Source organism: Budorcas taxicolor, chromosome 13 (genome assembly GCF_023091745.1).
Source record: "Budorcas taxicolor isolate Tak-1 chromosome 13, Takin1.1, whole genome shotgun sequence".
Classification (NCBI taxonomy): domain Eukaryota; kingdom Metazoa; phylum Chordata; class Mammalia; order Artiodactyla; family Bovidae; genus Budorcas; species Budorcas taxicolor.
Genome location: NC_068922.1, coordinates 80,472,045 through 80,494,432, shown reverse-complemented (window position 1 = coordinate 80,494,432; position 22,388 = coordinate 80,472,045). Strand labels below are relative to the sequence as shown.

General features: G+C 46.8%; 1 protein-coding gene across 1 annotated transcript in view; it reads right to left on the bottom strand.

Moving 5' to 3' along the window:
* The window catches only part of TSHZ2 (teashirt zinc finger homeobox 2), a 303,515-nt gene extending 285,457 nt beyond the window's left edge, over positions 1–18,058 (bottom strand). Inside the window, exon 1 of the mRNA XM_052650862.1 lies at positions 17,745–18,058. Within this exon, the coding sequence (XP_052506822.1) occupies positions 17,745–17,784 (40 nt within the window). The 5' untranslated portion in view covers positions 17,785–18,058. The remainder of the gene's footprint in view (positions 1–17,744) is intronic.
* Positions 18,059–22,388: the final 4,330 nt, after the last annotated feature.

Here is a 22,388-nt window from a genome sequence, read left to right as displayed (position 1 = left end):
GTTATGCACCAAACACTGTTCTAAGTGCTTATAATAATAAGTGCTAACTTTTTAAAACCTCGTAATGGTGAAGTAAGCACCTCCTTATATTTATTTTACAGGACTGAGGTGCAGAGATTTTAAGTTTGCTTTTCCAAGGGAACAACTGTATTTGTACAGTTTAATTCCCTTATATCTGAGATTTACTGATCAAGTGAAATAAGCTCAGGTCATTGACAGCCCTTTCCTCTATTCCTACTGACTGAGTATTCCCATCCAGGGTTCATACAGAAAAGATTTACATTGAAGACGATAAAATAGGATGATAACTTCATTCCACTTCTCATTAAAACAACTTGAAATCAAATGGCGAGGCAGTTTGCCAAACTTTACATTTCTACAAAGGTTTGTTCCCAAATGTCATCCATATTAAAAAATAAAAAAAGAAACCACCAGTAACTAAAACAATCATTGATATTTTTTCAAGAATGATCCCCTCATGATTTCTGCTGTAAGCAACATTTTTCCCTCTGAGACCTGATCCCTAGAATTTCACGATCGTCTTTTTTTTCCCCCCACATTATTCAGAGTACTCATTTAAATGTCACCTATAATTAAATACTTACAAGTAAAAAACACCTTTAGAGACCCTGACCATAAATATTACGAGGGACTCTAAAGGGAAATCTGTGAGGGCAGCTTTTCGTTTGCTAAAATAATGCGGTAGCGTCACTGCATGTGTTCCATATTTTTGATGGCCAGGAAGAGTCATGGAGCCTACAAGAGATTTATGGGGAACAGATGAGCAGTGTCTGACTCCGGGACACATCCGCAAGGATGCTGCAGGAAGTGGCTGAGCACGGTTCCTTACTGAGCCACCCCAGATGGGCTGAGCTGGGGATGTTCACGTCTTCTCTTTTTTCAACTTCTGTTTAATAAAACAGAAACGGACTTATGAAAATGCTGTTGTGTAAAGCTCAAGAGGTTCTAAACTGTTTTGTTTGTCTTTTAATCTTTGTAGGCTCAACTTTTAAAAATGGTGTTTAGGTATTTAGGTAAGGATGATTCTTTCTCTCTGTGTGTGTCATCTCTTTTTTTCCCCACAATTGACAGACTTCAGTCTTGAGGAACTGCTCGATTTTAGCTCATGCCCTTGGTCTGCACGCCGGTATACTAGACTATGAATGTTTATGTAGGTGAGTCTTTGCTATTAAGCCTTAAATACTGTGAGAAGTAACAAAACGTCGTGCCTGAGCGCTTGGGTTCTGATAGGCAGACCCGGGTTTCAGCATCTTACTTAAAGCTTCTGTTATCTTCAAGTTACTTGAAATTTCCAGAACTTCATTTCCTTGTCTATTCAATGGGCCAAAAATAATAATATCCAGCTCTCGGGATGACGTGTGGAGGGACTTTCATGTAAACGGCTTGTATGTAGTCAATGCCAGGTAAATAGTAACCACTTGGTGCAGACTTTTGGTTTGTGCTATCCAAGTCAGTAAAGAGTGGGCATGATATGACGATGCCCATGGGCTTCCCTGCTGGCTAAGTTGGTCAAGATTCCGCCTGCAATGCAAGAGACCCAGGTTCAATCCCTGGGTCAGGAAGAGCCCTTGGAGAAGGAAACAGCAACCCATGCCAGTATTCTCGCCTGAGAAATCTCATGGACAGAGGAGCCTGGTGGGCTACAATCCACGGGGTCGCAAAGAGTCAGACATGACTTAGCGACCAGACCAAACCAATCCATGATAGATTGGTAAACCAAACCTAGATAGATAGATAGAGAGATAGAAAGATAGATAGATATGTATAAGCGTTTTCTTCATCGTCGCTGCCAGCATCGTTTTTTTCGCAATCACAGGCACAGATGCTACATAGAAGGGGCCTGGAAGTCTGTTTACTGGGAAGAATCAGGAAAGAACAAAGGAAATGGATCAAGAAAGAGAGGTAATGCTGAAGAGGGGATGAGCATACACGAAAGATAACAAGAACGTGAAGGAGGTTTCAAAGAATAAAACGAGGTTTCCTGTCCTTTCTGCCAAGAGTTCCCAAAATTTCAGACAGTATAATAAATAAAGAACTGGGTCTAGGAGGTTCCTTTTTCTTTCTTGCCTCTTGACTTGGTACCGGGGTGTCAGCCAGCTCCCAAGCAGATGGAGTCCTTGCTACATATTCTGTTGGACTGACTGTCTTTCTCCTTCTTGACTGAGTTCTCTGGACTCTGATATTTTGTGTTGTGACCAGACAGACCAGTGCATAAATGGGCATGTTTCCCTGTGGAAATACATTTGGGGACATTGTTCTCACAATTTCTAAAAGTACAGGCCATTGTCAAGAGCAAGAGAGACTACTTATATTTTTTCCATTGACTAAAAGCCAAAAGTGAAAATGGACTCTAGAAATAATTATTAAGTGTATAAATGCTTTTGCATTTGCAATTGAGAGAGAGAGCGTGAAAGCAAAGGAGAACAAGGATGAGAAGGAGGAGGAGAGATCTTAGATATTTCCCCTATATCCTGTAGTTCAAAGCCTTAGTGGGTGCCTAAAACTGATTCATGGGCCTCAACTCCACCCTATGGGCTCAGAACCACTAGGCTCTGGTCTGGGAATCTGTAGGTTTGCATTTTAACACATTTTCCAAGTGAGGAGGATACTAAATAAAAGTTGAGAACCACTGTTCTATTCCAGATGCAAAACCAGAACATTATTCCCTGTCCTTCCATACTTGCAGTTTCCCGGGCCAGCAAACACTTTCCAGAGCTTTTCTCTGATATCCTGGGAGGGGAAGTTCCTTCTGATTTTTAAAGTTTTTGAAGTGCTCATGAGAGCCTCTGTTTTCCGGGCGTTTCTCTGACCTGAGTGTGACTTGGCAACTGCAGCTCGCAGCTGGTTCGTGAATCCCTGCCCTGCTCAGGCTCTGGGCGTCCGAGGCGTCCTCATGGTTAGTCATTCTGCCCCATCCTCATGGTCTGTGTGATACCCTCCCCTCAACAACTGCTTTCTCTATAATAATTCCCTCTTTTATTTACTGAAATAATTTTATCTAAAAATGAAAACTTATGTCAGTACAGTCAGTCACATTTGCCATAAGTGATGGTTATCGGACAATGAAAAATCCAAGTGTTAATATTTTATTATTCACTGCTGCTCACGATGGTCTCTGAATTTGTGGGATAAACAAATTGGAGAGAGGTGTTTAAGGCAGGCTAACACCAAAGGAGACTTTCTTCTTGATTGAATCAGAGGATTTGAACCAGTATTGAACAAGCGATACTGTTTTCACTTCTTGCCTTCCTGCTCCTTAAAACTGTCTGTGTCCCCAGTGGTCCGACAGCACGTAAGGGGGCAACTCTGGACGGGCTTCCCAGGTGGCGCTAGCGGTAAAGAACTTGCCCACCAATGCGGGAGATGTAAGAGCCACAGGGTCGATCCCTGGGTTGGGAAGATTCCCTGGAGGAGGGCCTAGCAACCCACTCCAGCATTCTTGCCTTGGAGAACTCCATGGACAGAGGAGCCTGGCGGGCTACAGTCCATGGGGTCAGAGTCGGACACGACTGAAGCAACTTGGCACTGGCTTTAAAACCTCGTAGAGATGGGCTTGCTTTCCTCGTGAAACCATGGTGTACAGCGCACTTCCACACCTGGGCAGAGGAGGCGGCCATTAGGGGTCTCCATTGCTGAGGAAATGGCAGCCCCAGTTCCTCTTTACTTTCCTGCTTCCCAGAGACGCACCTTTATTTATCTCCTTGGGCTTTTTCACTTTAATGCCTAATAATCACATCACCGTCATTCATTCTTTTCAACCATATTTATTGAGCACCAACTCTGCCAGGCTTTGTGGACACAAAGCAAATAAGATGTAAGATCCCCTCAAGGTCATAAGCTCAGAGTCATGGTGACGATTTTAGTAACTTATCATTCAAAGAGCCCTCACTGTGTACAAGGCATGGTTCTGAGGGTTTTGCGAGTGTTCAGACTTCGCTCCTCCCAAGCACGCAAGCGGGAGTTTCCAATATCTCTACCAATCAGGAAATCGAGGCATGGGGACAATTATTAACTTGTTGATGCAGTGACTTGGAGAAGAAAATGGCAATCCACTCCAGTACTTTTGCCTGGAAAATCCCATGGACAGAGGAGCCTGGTAGGCTACAGTCCATGGGGTCGCAAAGAGTCGGACACGACTGAGCGACTTCACTCACTCAATGCAGTGACTAGATGTCCTTAACCCTGTCCCGTGTATCGCCACGTACTAAGCATGTTACCGGATTTATTTCACTGAATCCTTGTAGAAACCCAGCAAGATCAGTCTTCCTAGTAGGTCTGTTTTGCAAATAAGGAAATTGAAAGTTTGGGAGGCAGAGGTACTTGAGTTGACACAGCAAGGAAATGCCTGACGGGAAAGAAATGAAAGCCCGACTGTCTGACCCCAGCGTGCACCCCGCTGCCCACACCCCAGGGTGGAAGCCCCTCTGTCTGACCCCAGGGTGCACCCCGCTGCCCTCACCCCAGGGTGGAAGCCCCTCTGTCTGACCCCAGGTGCACCCCCCTGCCCTCACCCCAGGGTGGAAGCCCCTCTGTCTGACCCCAGGGTGCACCCCACTGCCCTCACCCCAGGGTGGAAGCCCCTCTGTCTGACCCCAGGGTGCACCCCGCTGCCCTCACCCCAGGGTGGAAGCCCCTCTGTCTGACCCCAGGGTGCACCCCGCTGCCCTCACCCCAGGGTGGAAGCCCCTCTGTCTGACCCCAGGGTGCACCCCGCTGCCCTCACCCCAGGGTGGAAGCCCCTCTGTCTGACCCCAGGGTGCACCCCGCTGCCCTGACACTGTATTGTCTGATGGGCTGGGGAGACGCAACTCCAAGACTCGGAAGAGACTAGCTTCCCCCTGCACAGCCATGTCTAGAGTCAAGGCCGCGCCAAACAATTTCCTCTCTTCCCACCATGGCTCCGAAAACGGCAGACTGACACTTTTCAGTAAGAACCTTCTGTACAACTACAGGAAAGAAGCCAGAGAAAGAATTCAAGAAGATAAAAGGATAAATACAGTGAAGTCTTCACGTGCAGTTCTCAGTATACTCTTTTTCACTGACACCCACCTGCACTTTTCTGCACGTCTTGTCTATCTTTGGACCAAGTTTCCCATCTTCTCCCCCATCAGTCTGGTCCATATCATCACCAGGTTTTGACTAGATGGACAGGAGCCTCCAAAGGGGCCAATTTGCTGACAACCTTTGTGTGCGTGCATGCTCAGTCGTCTCTGACCCTGCGATCCCAGCGACTAAAGCCCACCAGGCTCCTCGGTCCACGGAATTCTCCCGGCACAGAATACTGGAGTGGGTAGCCATGCGCTTCTCCAGGGGGCCTTCCCGACCTGTGGATGGAGCCCGAGGCCTCCTGTATCGCAGGCGGATTCCTGGCTCAGTGCACAGGCTGCAGGCTCCGCGCACTGAGCCACCTGCGCTTGCAGCCTTGGGCGCTGAGAACTAATACGCCAGCAGCACGATCCTGTAAAGGCCTCAGTCAAAGCCGTCGCTCGCTGCGCCCTCGCCCTCCAAGGCTTCCCATTCGGTTAGAACCTTGGCTTCGTTTGCGGCGTCTTGGTCCTTGAGCACCTCGGCGTCAGTCTAATCCCCCGGCTCCACTGTTCCCCGCTTTCTCTCTGCTCCAGCTGCCCCAGTCCCCTTGTCGCAGATCCTGCAGCAGCTCCAGCCCCCCGACCTCCCCACCCCTGGACCCAGCTTCCCCAGAGAATCACCCTGTGCTCTCTGCAACCTTCCTAGAACCCAGAGTCACAGCGCCTGCACGGAGAGGAGGGGCCTCTGCTGACCGGTCTTATCTAAGACAGCTCATCCTCCTGGGACACGGGACCCCTCACCCTCCATTTTCTCTCTTGCACACCCCACTCCCTGACACAGGGTGACGGGCCTCTGCTTGCTTGTTTGGGACCCATCTGCCACACAAATATAAGCCTCAAGAAGGCAGGCCTTTTGTCAAATTTTGACTCGAGCCTCTGGTTCCAGCACCTTTCACAGGACCTGGTACCCAACAGACCTTCAATGCATTGGTTAAATAAAGGTCCTAAGGCAGGCAGAAAAATTCCCCAATACTTTCGGCTAACTCCAGGCTCTCTGTCCTAAGATATTCCTTAACAGGCACCAGCCAATCTCCCTTCTTTCTTCTGCCAAGCACTTATCTGCAGGTGACAATTAAAAAGTGTAGAAGGCGTTACCAGGAAACAGCCTATAGTCTTCTCCCATTAGCTTAACAACCCCTAAGCTCTGCTGCCTTGGGCCCCAGGGGATGAGCGCAGGGTTCCAGTGGGGGAGGGGGAGATGCCCAACCCTGGGAGGCTGCGAGCCCCTGGGTGATGCTGGCAGGGAACCACTGCACCTGGCAGCAGAGAGAGGAGGAGAGAGAGACAGACAGAGAGAGACAGAGAGACAGAGAGAGACAGAAAGGCAGAGAGAGAGAGAGACACGTGTCTGCAGTCTGAAAGGAGAATCCCTAGCCCCTTTGCCTCCCCCAGAGTCTGGACTTAAGGAGGAAGTCTACCAATCCGTAGTATCAGCAAGCACTCTCCATAAGATGAACGAACAGTATTTACTGAGAAAAAGGTGAATCACTGCTCGTCAACTGAAGCCAGAGGATGTCATGATGAACAAAACACAAGCTTCTCAGCAAAATCGCCATCTTTTTTCCATTAGCATTTCCTACATTGATAAATATTCAAAGTGCAGCTATGATCATGATTGGTGCAGAGGTCAGCCAAAAAATTTTAGGGGAGTAAAAGAGATCCTTATACTCGAAATTAATTAATTAGTATACAAAGTAACATGCTAATTAAAGTATTTATTCATTTACTTACTTATAGCCTCATGTATTCATTCATCAGGAAATATTTATTTAGTGCCTAATAAATAGAAGGACTAATTCAAGTGCCTAGAAATCTCCCAGAATTCCTACAGAAAACAAAATATAAATTCATGTACGGAGAGAATGCCAGAGACTGCACGGGGGCTTCACTGGCATCACACCGTCTAATCGCCACAACCACAGTGCAAGGTGAGCAACACCACATCTCCATCCGCCAGGTGGGGAGACCGAGGCGCAGCAAGGTGAAGGGACCCCCCTTCGAGCACACCGGGGGCCAGTTAAGTAGGGAGGAGCTCCAGCGGACCCCAGATCTGCTTAGGTTTTGATATTGCTTATTCTTTCCATAGCCTGAGAGATGCCATCCATCCTCATACCTGTCAGTTCCTCCCTAAAGCCCAGGCATGTGTTTTTACCTTCAGGTGTCACTTCTATCAGGCCTCCCTGGTGGCTCAGATGGTAGAGAATCTGCCTGCAATGCAGAAGACCTGAGTTCGATCCCTGGGTCGGGAAGGTGCTCTGGAGAAGGGAATGACTACCCACTCCAGTGTTCTGGCCCGGAGAATCCCGTGGACAGAGGAGCTTGGTATCGTTCTAAGCATCCTAGTCACCATCACTGAGGGGCCGAGTAAGTACTGAATGGATGAACATACTGAAGTCCACCACCACCTTTGAAATATACACAAGTACCTCTGTTCTCCCTGGAGAAGGAAATGGCAATCCACTCCAGTATTCTTGCCTGGAGAATCCCATGGACAGAGAAGCCTAGTAGGTTACAGTCCATGGGGTCGCAAAGAGTCGGACACGACTGAGCGACTCCACCACCTTCACCACCACCACCTCTGTTCTACTAATAACCCAGTCAGACGGCATCACTCCACTGCTTGAACCCTGCAGGGACTCACTGGAAAAGACCCTGATGCTGGGAAAGATTGAAGGCAGGAGGAGAAGGGGACGACAGAGGATGAGACGGTTGGATGGCATCACCGACGCAAGGGAGTTTGAGCAAACTTCAGGAGATGATGAAGGACAGGGGAGCCTGGTGCGCTGCAGTCCATGGGGTTGCAAAGAGCCGGGCACGACGCGACGGCTGAGCAAGGACGACAGGGAGCCATCACACTTAGATTCGGATCTAGGAGGGCCTGTCCTGCCTCTCTCCCCTGTCTTCATCTGCTCCAGACACAGCGGCCTCCTACGTATTCCTCAGGCATACGAGATATTTCCGACCTCGGGTGTTTACTGCCTCATCTGCCTGAAGGGCTTCTCCCAGATCTGTACATGGCTAGTTCCTCACGGTCTGATCAAATGTCACCACCCAACCACTTTCCACAAAATAGCAACTCTCTATCCCTCTCTAGTCCACTCATTCCAATTCAGTTTTTCTTTTTTTTTTTTGAATTGCCATTAGGATTATTCAATACTATATATTTATTTGTTCATTAGCTTTTTGGCCTCACCCCCAAGAATATTTGCTGGGATTTTCCCTACTTCAGTATTCCGGTGCCAGGATCAATGCCTGGCACATAGTAGGTGAACAGGCAGCTGCTGTGGGGTGAATGAACGCGTGAAAGCAAGTATACACACACGAAGAGGAAGAGCCGGCTTCGTGAACTGCAGATGGTCCTCAGATTCCAGCTGGGGTGGCCACAGAGGGCAACAATCCTCTGTCAGCGTTCTCAGGATCCGCCCCACCACCAGGTTTGGACATCACCACAGATGCCCTGGAAGAACGGGAACTGAGGGTCCTTCGCTGGCAAATTACTGTGGCTCTTCCAGGTAAAGTACCACAGCGGATCAAGTGCCTGGGTCTTGGAAGCGGAGAGTTTCAGACCAACTCAGCCACTGCATGGCGGTGGATGAATTGCTCTACAGGCTACTCAGATCCCACTCAGGAAATAAAGATACTGTTCTAGCATCTAACTCATAGGAATGTTCTAGGACTCTGCTCAAGGGTTCCCACCTCACGCAGGTCTCTGACCACCCACACGAATGTTGCCCCAACCTGTTCTTTTATGAAATGTTGTCACTGTAGAGCTTTCTTCTATGTGAAAGTTATCTTTTCTCTTTGTTAAATTCCTTGCATATTCTTTGCCTTCCCCCAACTGGAGGGTAAGATCCCCAGGGATCATCCCCATCCTAATACCCCTGAGGATCCCAGTGGCCAGAACAGGACCGGGCACACAGTAAGAACTCGGAAAATAACTGTGGCTTGAAGGAATGATTGTAAAATTCATGAAACACCTGGTAAAATGCTTGGTATATAAAAAACACTTAGGTAGAGACAAATATCATCATTACAGGTGTTATATTTGTTGTTGCTAGGGTTATAATTACTATTCCTTGGGATATATATATATATATATATATATATATATATTTTTTTTTTTTTTTTTTTGAGCTGGGACAGGGTTCCAACCTGTTCAGCATGACTCTTTCTCAGAAAAGGCTAAACCACTACTGAGTGATTATACTCCAGTTTTAAAACTCAAAAGGCACCCACGTCTGATTTCTTCTGGGCCCTGAGCCTCTGGTCCCATGACAGCTGGCAGGTTGCTTGCATCCCTTCTGGTACATATTTCTCATGGTCTGTTTTTTGGGACAAAGATACAGCGACTCTGTTAGGTGTGGCCCCAAGCAGTTTTGATGCGTTTGTATCATCCTTTCAAAAATCCTGAGTCTTAAGAAGAACTATGATTCCACTTCATGGATCACAGCCCTGTTGTGGCAACTCAACGAAGCTGTGAGCCATGCCGCCTAGGGCCACCCAAGACGGACGGGTCATGGTGGAGAGTTCTGACAAAACGTGGTCCACTGGAGAAGGGAATGGCAAGCCACTCCAGTATTCTCGCCCCGAGAGCCCCAGGAACAGTATGAAAAGGCAAAAACCCGTGACACTGGAAGACGAATGCCCTCAGGTTAGAAGGTGTCCTGTATGCCACTGGGAAAGAGTGGAGGTTCTCAGCCCTGACTCGCAGGATGGAACACTTGGGGAGATCTGAGCAACTGGTCCAAACATAAACCTCCAACAAAGAAGCCTTAAGGATTTGAACTTGGGTTAGTCTGACTCCTGACTCACACTCTTATTCTCTAGAGTAAGGTTTATCTCTGAGCTGGCCCAGGGCCCCTTAACTAGGGTGGGGGAGCAGTAACCAGAACCCAGGTCGTTTCCTTCTCTTCCATAGTCCTTCCACAGCCTACACCTAATCCCAAGGGAGAAAACAAGAGGATGGGCACAGCCACATACCCAACTTTCTAATAAAGGAGAATAGCTAAAGGCAACTCTGATATAAAATGTGCTTACATAGCTTTTCATTTTGGCATTTTTTTTTCTGTACCAAGTGGTACTGAACACAGAATAGGTTTAACTCTTCTCTACAGCATCATTTTGGCCCAGAAGCGATTTGTATCTCCCTGGGGTTAAAAGAGAGAGGCTTCTAAATACATAGAAAAGTCTAAGCATCTGATAAATGGAAGTGATTTAAAGTCAGCCCCTTGCAGTTTATATAGAAATACGTACATGCGGCTGCTTCTGCTCATACAAATCTCCCCTATAGAATACCTTGACCTTCTGTCTTCTTTTCGAATCTCCCACGTCACCAACGGCCAGATCTCATGGATTTTTTTCATGACACAGTAAAACATTTCAGGAGGTTTCTTCCAGATCCATTACAGACAGTATGGCCACCGCCAACTCTGTTTTTGTCTCATTCTGCCCCTCGTAGCTGTTTTCATTAAAAACAATAACTGTGTTCTGCCCACCTTAATACCTAAACTGTATAATTTCCATAGAAATGACTTGGATGTAGCTTGAAGAAGAAAGCTCAGAGGTGATTTCAGAGTATTCACTCAGCTCTGAAAGCACTCAACTAATTAAGACCAGTGATAGTTAATTTTTGTACTGAAAGAAACTGCAGAATGCTGGCTTTTTAAAAAAAAAATCCACCTTACCATCTAGCAGCTTTACAGAAACACACGGTTTTTCCTTCAGCATAAATGGACACTACAGCTTTTCAATTAAATTAGTCTTTGGAGAGACATGCAAAAGAGCTAAAAAGCTCCTTAAAAATCTTTCCTGCTTCACTGCTCCTCCTGTGCTGGGGGAGATGTGTAGTTACGATGCAATGCTACTTTCTTCTTACCCTGGCGAAACAAAGTTTTCAATCTTGAACCCTGAACTGGCTATGTTATAGAGCTCCTGGAGGCTTTGCTTTTAGTTTTCAAGCCCACATTTGGTTTTCTAAAACTATTTTGAGAAAGGGGGTGTACATTATAATGTCCTATATCTTTGTACTTCCAGAGAGAGCTTTGTTAGACCCTGTTTCAGGTTGGGTAGTAGGTAGAGGGATACTGAAACTATTTTCTAAATTAACACAAATGGAAAGGAAACTCTTATTTAGATGAGTAAAATTCAAGACAAATCCTTTCCAATAGGATCCAGGTATTTTTTGCCCCATGTAATTTCTCTAAGCTCATTATCTCTAAAACTTTTGCATTGTGCATTCCCAGTTGTTAAGCATAGCTAAATAATACTGATATATTAATAACAGGATTAGCTAGCCATGCATCCTGAATTTTAATTTCTCTTTTTTTTTTTAGCGTTTTCAGCATCGCTTTGGCGTCGCCACATGTGTGGGAATGCCCATGGGGACACGTTTCTCCTCGGAGGGAAAGCAGAAGGCTGGGGCGGCAGCTGGCAACCCCACGTGGCCGCTTCAGCAACCTTCGACCCCTCCAAAGTATTTACTCATTTCATCCACGGAGTTTGCTTTGGAAACAAACACATCAGCAACCCACACCTGCATCTCACATTCCTCCTCTGCCAGGTCACGTATGTATATTTATATATAATATCTTCTTCGGAAAGGACCTGAGTCCAATAGTCATCCTCTGACAAAACAAGTAACGCAAACACGGCCATGCTGCTGAGGATAAATCCAGACGCAACTACAACCTCTGACTCCGCAGACAGAGTCCAGAAGCACATTTGGGCTCTAAAGTCTCTCATTTTTATTATCATTTCTTAAAGACCTAGAATATCTTGAAATCAGCTTTTACATGCTAAACATATCCCTTCTCCCAGAAAGGAAAAAAAAAAGTTCCTAAAACAAGTGATTGACACGTCAGTAGCAGGGAAAAAAAATGATAAATCCAGTGAAAACAGTGTGGTATATAGGGGCCTGTGATGACAGAGTGTGTTTTCCCCCCTGCAACATCCAGGTAATCAGGCAGTCTCAACAAGCTTTTTCTTATGTGGTTAGAATGACTAAGCTCATTCATAACCATAGAGCTGCTTGCCAAAGGTCACCCTAAGGAACAGAAGAATTTCTAACTTTCACTGGAACTTAGGAAACTTAAAATAATTATAAAAATACACATTGTTCCAAATTACTGAAAAATAATATATTAAAAAAAAACCTCTTCCAGGGTGAAGAGGTTCGAGGAAGGTAGAAGGATGAGATCTCTGATAACAGATTAGAGAGAAGACGACATTCTGTATTTACCCCAACATTAGAAAATGAAAATAAATTTCTCCCAAAGGAATAAAAATACAGCAACGTTCTGAACTTGCAAAGCAACAGAATTATTGTGTTCCGAGCTTCTTTTAATACCACTGCGATTTTTTTTTTATAAAAGTCGCTCAATTTGATTGTAATTAAATATGTAATGAAAAAGCACTGCTTCAGGGAAGCGATGCAAGACACTCTCTGTTAGTTTAATGCACTTCCAACTGACTTTGCATCAAATGAAAATGATACTCTGTGTATGCCTGGTCTTAATATAGAATTTGTTAGGCAATTCTGTGTGTTTTAAAGGGGACTTGGGTGGACACAGACATTGCCTTTGAAATAGGGGCTGAGTCTTCCTAGCCCATGACATACCTAAATAAAATTGATGGTACAAATCCAGTGATGGGAAGGAAGCACCACTCTGGACATTTAACTCATGTCAGCTAATTACGGACCCAGCATAAACATGAACAGGGCCTAGGTTTTCCTCCTGGCCGATTTCCCTAAGCTCAGCTGCAGTGATGAGCAGAAGTGCCTCGTTTCAATGGCCTTAAATAATGCCAGGCTCAGTGCCCCTTTAAAACCTGCTCAATCGAGAGTACAACTCCCAAGATAAATAGATCAACCCAGGTATTATCCAGTTGGAGAAATTCTGTCAAATGAGTGAGAAGTCAGCTGGGATGAAATGAAAGCATAAGCCTCCGTTGGAGAAGGTGACAAAAGGCAAGATGCTTCTAGGGACAGAACTGCTAAAGACGCCTAGGAGGTATTTCCTGAACACTAGCAACAGAGTCGAGGATACTGGGAGAAAAATAAATGTAAGATGGTTGAAAAATAAACGCACAGTGTTTCTGAGGGATGCGTCTACCCTCCTCAGAAGTGGGCTCTGATTTCCAACCCCCAAGCCAGGAGAAGATTTTTCTTGTCCAGAAGTTTCTCACGCCCCCTCCTTACCTGGCTTCCACTAAACTCCCTGTCACTTGCAATCTGCTGATGAGGGTCAATGTATTGTGTCCTGATATGGCAGATTAAAAATGAAATCAATAAATGCCTAAAACAAATGGGCTTTTGAGCTGTCCCGTTCAATCTGAGTCTTTAAGGGTGAGGTGAGGGGAGGGAGAAGGGGCTCAGAGGGCAGGGGGAGAAGGACCAGTGAAACCATCAATTTCCACCCAAAACACTGTGTGGACAGTGTGATTTCAAGGTACCTTTCTTTTTTCAGGGATCTGCCTTAAATCAACAAGAATAGTCTGAACAGTAGCTGCTGAGCACCTTTAGGGGTGGCAGTATGTATGTATTTTTTTGTTTTCCATTCATCTGTTAAACATCATACTGTTTGGGTAAGTGAAAGGGCCTCTAGCATGCATATTTAAACCTTCAAGATGTGAACTTGTCTTTCTGAACTACGCTAAAGCAAAGTGAGAGTGCCAGGGTGGGGACTCCACCCTGTTTCCAGTTCTCTTGAACCTCATGCCACTTGCTAGTGAATTAAAGGTAAACTTCATCCTGAGCTGTCTGCCTATTGCTGAGCTAATCTAGGCTTTGCCATCATGAGTCTGAAAAAGAGATGGCTCAGGTCATCTCAGCCCTCCTCTGCAGCATTCCGAACTGTCCCTGCTGAATATGCTTCCCATGTAAATAACCTGTGCTATTAAGGTGCAAATTGCAACTTTTAAGTAATGATTGCTAATAGTCTAATGTTTGCTGCCACACAAGGACATTCATGAAAACAAAATCTGCATTATTCATCTCCATATTAAATAAACAAAATAAATTGAGAGAGCTGTTCTTTCCTGCAAGACTTTCCTGAGATCTAGATTACCAGATAGCTTCTGAGAGTCAGCAAAAAGAAAACATTTCATCTCTTCCGATAGACAGAAGCCTGTAATTTATATTTACGTTAGACATTCATACATATATGATTTCCAAAGATGTTGCTTCCTATTGGAATTGGCTGGCATTACATAAAAACAAGAGTTCAGATGGTGAAGCAAATAGGCTGCACGTGTGCGTGCAGAGGCTGCGATGGATTGTAGGAAATAGAAGGGTTAGGGTGCAAGTCTACACTGTTAAATTTTTAATGACTCTGCGTCCTGCAAAATACAAACAAATCAAAACACCGCCCTGTTTTATTTTACCTTTCTGCCATCTTCCCTGTCTTCCCTACAATGGATAGGGTGGAAAGATGCTGGTACAGAATCCTGTAATATTTTCAGGTTAAAAAGTAGATACATTTTAGTGGTGAATGGAATATATATCAAAGAAAGCAAACGTACACACACACGTACGCAAACCCCTGGGGCACTGCGGGCTGCTTTCTAAACTTTCTTCCTTGCCCGAAGTTATAGTGTGGTGGAAGAGCGTAGAGTTAGAAAGCCAGGAAGAATGACATTTCGAAGGGAAATGTTCTGACTTAGCCGTTTCCTTAAAGAGAGCTGCCTACCTCACAGCCCTTCCCTTAAAGGAGGGAGGAACATATCCAGTAAAGGCTAACATTCCCCGTCACTTGCAATATCCTCTCCCTCATTCTATTCACATACCTGCTTTATTAGAAAGTTCCGTAAATGATTCCTTGAAATGTGGAACTTAAAACTAATAATGCAAGGGAATCAAACTGCCTCCAACAGTTCTTGGGAAAGAGCCTCCGTTCTGATTCACTCACAGGCTTTTTCTATCTTACATTATTCATTAATCAAGCTAGAAATCGAGCTTTCAACATCAGCCCATGGGAATAATTACTTACAGTTGTGTATTTTGTTTAATTTTAAGCAGTGATAAAAGTTAGCATGGCCACAGTTCTGGAGCCCACCTTGTTCTTCTCCCTGGATCTTAACTGGCAAAAGAATCTCAAAGCAGCTAACTTTACGTGGGAATAACCACTTTAGCTAAAACAGAGCATAGCATCGGTGACTTCAGAGGAAAGAAATATTACGTGGAAAAATATCCGCTTCAGTAATATGTGAGTAAATAATACCGTAAGAGGGGCCGCATTGTGTACAAAATGAATTATTCCCTTTCAGCTTGACAAGGATTTCCACTTCTTCCAGTGAAAATAATAAAAGCCAAGAAAACAAACACATAAAGACGCTAGGAATACAATATGCCAGGAAACTGAAACTACAGTCAGAACTTTCTAACTCACACACGACAGTAAACAGATAAGCGAACGCCAACAGATACCAGCTTAATGAAAAGGATCTAATTTAAATAATGTGATACAGCTTCATGTTATACACACCTGAATCCTCATTGATCAGAGGACAGTTATAATCAAAGCAGTGCAATTCTGAGCAATGCACTTTTTGTAATGAGCTTACCAAAGGAGACATGTCCAGTCATTCTGGTAATTTAAATTACTGCCTAGTTGTTGATGGCCTTTACCGGAACAACAGGGGGAAAAAAAAGAGTACTTTTCAGGGCAGTATCACTTCTTGCTGGAATGTTGCCCGGGGTTCTCTTGTGGGACAACACTAAGGACTTTATCTCTAATAATCTAGCTATACTTAAACTTACGCTGCTAGACCTAGATGAAGCAAGCTTACTCTTCCTAGCCTCAAAGGCCAGTGCATACCCCAAAGCTGTTCAGATTGCAAAGAAATCTAAGTTTTAAAAAATAAGTGAGTTAAATGTAGAAAGGGACAGGGGTAGGAGGAAGAAACTGTTCGAAAAAGAGGTAGCTAGAGTTGGAAAAAGAACACCTCATTGACTAAGCAAGTTCTAAATATATACGGTACTAAAATACCTAAATTATTTTGCTCTTAGAGAAACAACTGGAAAATAAATGAATCAAAGCTTTATAAATGATATTTCCCCATGCAATTTGAACCAACCCATACGCAGTTTCAGAAGCAATTCTGCGCTCAAAAGGGAAGATAATTGTGGATATCTCCAAGCACATGTATTGCCATTCTTGGCTGGAATCAGGCCATGATGGAAGATGAGCTTGGTGGTCCAGCATGTTCAGACACAAACACCCACTTTGCCCAGATTTGTGACTAACTTTGGATTTGTTCTGAGGGTGGCTCTGCAAAGTTTATGAAAGTGTTCCACTGAACTTCTTCTCCCTAATGTTTCGCTCCAGTTGGAACAGAAGGAAATGTTGTGGGGGGTCTGCAGAAGACCAGCCTTCACTGATGCTGCCTTAAAGCTTGAGGGTAAAGACAGAAAGAAGGAGAGGAAAAAACTTAAGCTCTTTGCTAATGCCTGATTCAACTGAAGGACACAAAGAAATAAAAACGCCCACATTAAAAGCCAAACAAGATAATAATTGTGCATGTCTGGCTCTCAATCTAGAGGGCAAGGCTTGCGTCACTGGCACACTGAGTTACCATGGTGAGTGATTTATTGATATATATCAAGAATGAATAGATCAAAGGCAGTGAGATGACAGGTGATCAATCAAATGTCAAATCAAAACTAGCAATCAAGTGGAAAGCTGATTTTTCAGTGGGTGGGTCTGGCAGGAGAAAAATGAACTTTCATATCACACTTCCGAGAAACAAAACCCCAGCATACTATTAAAAACGCAATTAAGCAACCCAAAAGGAAGAAAAAAGTCCTTTACAAGCTCTAATGTCCTGATCCATTAACCTGTTCCTCTCTCTCTCTTTTTTTTGGGGGGGGGGGAGGAGGGGGTGGTAAGAATTCAAATGGGATAGTTCCCACCGCACAAATCAATTTAGAAAGTTTGCAACTCGCTCCGTGCAAAGAAAATCCAGAGCTGTTTCAATGTTCGAGGGGCATTCCCCCCCCAACCCCCACCTTTTTTTTTTTTTTAAGAGAAAGGAGAGTGTTGATTAGATTTCCAAAGGAGGCTCCTCTTAGAAAACAGATTCAAAGGTTCCTTTCCTGGGGTGTTTTTTTACACCTTGGCGATCAAAGCTGAACTCCCCTGGCTTGCCCCAGAGCCAGCCCTGCAGCTCTAGGCTGGGGCACGGCTCAAAGTTCAGCGCCCCAAACCCCCCCCCGCGAGAGGAAACGCCGGCCCCTGAGGCCAGAAGCCACTGGCAGCGACCCCCCGGAGGGGGGCGGGGGTGGCAGGACTGCTCCCCGCTGCGAACCCCAAAAGCTCAGCGCAACTTTGGCCCTAGAGGCAAGAAGCAGACTGGGAGAAAGTTAGGGGTGGGGTAGACGGTGGAGGGAAGAAAAGTTTAAGGAGGAAAGGCTTGGTGGGATAGCTTGCCCCCACCCCGCAACCGGAGCCTGGAAAGGGGAGGATAGGGGAGGCTGGAGAAGGCGAGCGAGGACGGGGTTATTAGCGGGGCAGAGGGGGGCACCCGGAGCTGACGCCCCCGAAACGCAAGCGAGGGGGTGGCGTCGCGGGGCGCCCGGGCGAGGAGCTGGCGCCCCGGGCCGGCGGGCCGGGCCGCCCCGCGCGGAGCCGGGTCTCTTACCTGCCGCCCGCTTGGGTGCCTGCTGCTTCCTCCTTGGCATCGCTCTAGTTCGCTCCAGTCCCACTTCTGGCGCCCCAGCCCCGAGCCGCCGCGCGCGGGGGCCCGCTGTCTCGCTCGCCTCTCCGGGTCTCCTCCGCCTCCTGCCCGGTGGCTCCCAGGGCGTCGCTCGGCCTCTGTCCCCCTGTCCCTGCAACTCCTCCACCGGGGGCCGCAGACCCCCCTCTCTGGGTGGCAGGCAAGACACGGGTGGCTGTGCCGGCTGGTGTGAAGTGGAGGTTGGTTCTGCCTTGCTTGTTTGTTTGTTTGTTTTTGGATGTTTTGTTTTTTCTCCTCTCTCTTTTTGTTTTTGCTTTTTGGAATTTTTTTTTTTTTTGGTTTGGTTTTTTTTTTTTTTTTTTTGGTGACTGTTGAGACACTTGATTTCTTTATTAAACATCCAAGAGCGGGTTCGGATGGAAGGGACGAGGGACGCACACGCGCGCGTAAAGATAAGGAAAAAAAACAACAACACACAAACAATCCTGGGAAGGTAGTGGGTTCCTCTCTCGCTCCTTGCTCCTCCCGGCCTCCTGCACCTCCACCTCCTCGTCTTCCTCTTCCTCGCCGGGCTCGATGGCGGATTCGCGCCGGGGGCAGAGAGATCTCTCACTGTCGGTTTGTGGCTGCTGTCAGATCCCCGTCTCTGAGTGATATGCGAGAGGACAGCAGCGGGTTTGGGAAAGGCAGAAAATCTGGAATTCACTCGCACACACTCACACACGCACACTCACACACACACACACTCACACACGCACTCTCGCTCCCTCTCACTCACACACACACACTCACACCCCCCACAGATGCACACACACACACACCACGCGCACGCACACACACACACACACACTCTCACACACACACAAGACAGGGCGAGGCGATGCCAGCAAACATCGATCCCGCTGAACAAACTGAACATTAACAAACTCCTCCTCCTCTCCCCGCGACCTGATGACAGGGAGAAATTTACTCCCCAGCCGCAGAGCGCCAGGCAGAGGGAGTCTATTAAAGGGACAGTGTCCCGCCGGGAGCGGGGCGGGGCGGGGACCCCGGCGTGCCGCCCGCCCTGCCTTGCGCCCCGCTCGCTGGCGCTGCGACGCGCCCCCCGGGCCGCGGGGACGCCCCTCGGGGGAGCGCTGAGAAAGGACGCGCTGGGGGCAGGGGGATGGAAGGAGGAGCCCCGGGCGCCAGGTAAGCTCCACCTACAGGGACGGAAACAGGACCCTGAACACAGGATGAGGAGGGCAGGACTGCGCTTCCCTTTGGGAGGAGGGATGGCCACCATCCTCTGCTGCCTCCTAAGCTGACCCAGGGATGTCCTTCGCCACCCCCTTGCAGTGAACGCCTCTGCTTCTCCCACCTTCCTGCTAGTTTCTGGATGGTTATAAAAGCAAGAATCTCCTGCTGTCTCCTTGATAGTTTAATCACATAGTCCTCTCTTTGTTTTATTTAAATAACATGTTTATTGAGCACCTACTATGTGCCTCTCTTCTGGAAACACAGAAGTCATAGAGAAAGGGAAGATCATGCCCCCCCACCCCCAGTGTTTGTGTTCTAATGGGGAGCAGGTAAGTTGCCCCCAAATATCCGGACTTTGCTTAAAATGTCACTTTCTCCTAGAGGCCAACCTTACTTAAAGTCTCACTTGCGCATCTCCACCCCATCACATTTCTCTATTTTATTTTTCTCCACTGGGCTCACCAGTGTCACACGTATGATCACACATGTTAAAAACAGTTTTCTATTTCTCTTGTCCAAATTTCCCCTCTGGGATATAAGTTCTGTTGGGAAGAGAGGTTTTTGCCTCTGTGGTGTATCCCCAGTGATGGCGCGGCACAGAGTAGAAGCCCAATAAAACATTTGAATGAATGGAAAGTAAGCAGGTAATTTCAGAGTGATACGCTCCATGAAGGTGTTAAAAGAGGGTTCCGTGCCGATGTCGGAAAGACAGAGTTTCTCCAGCCTCAGTGCAAGAGATGTTACTTTAGTGGAGACAGATTCCAGCCAGCCTGTGACCGGAGCCCTGCTATGGGCCAGCTCCCTTTGGAGCTTCTGGGGCCAGGATGAACCTGGACCCTGCCCCCAAGGCACTTTGTTCCAGTGGGAGAGACAGACGATTAAAGGGGCAAAACGAGGTCTGTTGGGACAGGAGGTGCTCTTAGAAGCGATAGTTAACCTGGACTCGGAGGGAGGTGGGATGGTAGGGCCAAAAGGGAACTCTGACAGCATGTCCTTAGAATAAAAAGTCAGGCGTTATCTGAATCTTTCCAAGGGCTTCTTCCTCCCGCATTAAAATTTCCTAAGGCTCTTGTTAAGATGCAGATTCTTAGGCCTTACTCTAGAAGAAAATGTTCTAACCCTGGTACTACTGATCTTTGGGGCCATAATCCTCCATGTGGAGGCTGTTCTGCGCGTTGTAGGAAGTTTAGCATCATGTTGGGTGTCTACCCACTAGATGCCAGACTCTTCCACTCCAGTTGTGTCAACCAGAATCACATCCAGACATTGCCCAGTGTCACTCACAAGGCAAAGTCACACCTCCATCTCCTAATTGGAAATGTCTAGGGCCCCATTGCCCTTGACCTTCTAAATGAGAAACTTCTAGATGAGCTCTTTGGAATCTGCATTTTTGACCCAACAACCCCCAATCCCACAAGTGAACCTCCTGTTTACTCCGGTTTAAAAACTTCTGCTAAAAAAGTCTTTGTTCTTTTGGAATCAGACATACCTCAAATTGCTAACTACAGAGCCAGCTAAGGCTTGGATATTAAAATAATACTTAAAATGATTTAGGAGTGCAAGGGGTGACACTGTTACTGGCATTGTGATGGTCTCCACCAGTGCCCACCCCTCAGTCCCGCCCCCACCAGGCACTTAGTGCCACTGAGCCTGACCAGTACGGTCAGGGGCACTTTGTGCCTACAGCTCACCCACCTGTCACTTTTACCCTTGCTCATGGGGAATCACCGAGGATGATCCATCCCACAAATGTTTTTCTAAACCGTTCTTTTGGGCCATAGGATACTCCCGTCCTACCAGCCAATTGCAAGGTGTTATTTCACTCTTTGCAAAGTGCTGTTGAATCATTTTTAACATCCCTGCACAGGGCAGGGATGCTCATTTCTCCACACGTATGTTGTACAAGTTTTTAATTCACTTACCCTAAATCACCCTATCGGCCTCCGCCCATGATCAGCCCCACCTAACCCCAGCCCAGTCCTTAGGCAACTGAGGCAGAGAAGAGCCCACTTTATAGCTGGCAACGTCAGCAAAAGGGGCATTAGTACTAATTAATTCGAATTTCACAACACACCTTTCCGGAGCGCTGTGATAGGAAGCATAGCTTGTTGAGTAAAAAACCCCTCGTCTATGTCATTAAGGAACCGCAGTTATAAAATTAGGAGGTACAGATTTGGGCCTCCACAGAGAGAAGACTGAGGCTCCAGGAAGCTCACCTTGAAAGACCTGCCACGTTCGACAGAAGCCCCGTGCCTGTCGATTTGGCCTTTGTGGTCCATTCAGTCCTTTACCAAACGTCTACTGCGTTAGGTGCCAGCTGCTGCGCTGAGCACAGGAGATGCTGGAACGCACAAGACAGGACCCATGCCTTCAGAAAACGTCTGTAAAATGACATCTAAAGGACGGGGACTAGGAAAGAAGGAGCTGAGGAGCTGACTCCAGCCTTGGAGTAAGTCAGGAGGGGGTCGAGCAGGAGGCCCTGAGCTACAGGAGCTCTGCCAGCCACTCTTCAGGATTCTTCTCCGAATTTTCCCTCCACTCTTTCCTCTTTCTCAATCACTGGTTACATAGAGGGTGAGGGGAGCTCACAGGACCTGCTGTAAAAGTTTCCTTTTAGCTGGCTGCCACCCCATTCTCGGACCACATTTCTGGAGTGTTCTTTCATTAATTTGTGTGTTTTTTTTTCCTGCTGCTACTACTGCAGAGTGTATAGGCTGGTTATCAACAGAGAAGGCTTTGGCTACTACCCCAGTGGGGTGCCTAATGCAGCGGTGCCCAGATGCCATCCCGGGGTGTGCCATGACACTGAGAAACGCTGAGTCACACAGTGAAAGTGTCATCATCCCCTTTCAATCCGGGAAAGTGTCTGTTCGCTGCTGGTGTGGCTTTTGTGCCCATCACTGGCCAACTTTTATTTTCAACCAAGAAACCGGAGATTTCTGGCTCAGAAGCTGGGGAGGGGCAAGGGTACCTGGTTCGACTTTGAAAACATGGTCTGTTTTCATGGAATTCGCTTTCAGTTTACCTGTGTCTTAGAGAGAGAGACTGCTCTGCGCTTACGACAGCAACCTAAATTTTAATATAACTTATGGGTCTAAGAAGTATCCTTAAGGAACAATAGGTAGTGAGGCGGGTGGGTTGAGAAGATGGCAAGAAGGTGGTGTGGGCATGACTTGAATCTGCAGAATACCAATCCACAGACTGGCACCTGGAGAAGCTGCTTCCCAGAGTGGGTGGCTTGGCCATGCTTAAGTCTCCAGGGAACTTAGCATCCTAGGATCCAACACTCAAACTCCGGGATGTGTAAAGGCATGAACTGATTGGAATGACTCAACCATATTTTCCAGAACACACTGGCTCAACTTCAGA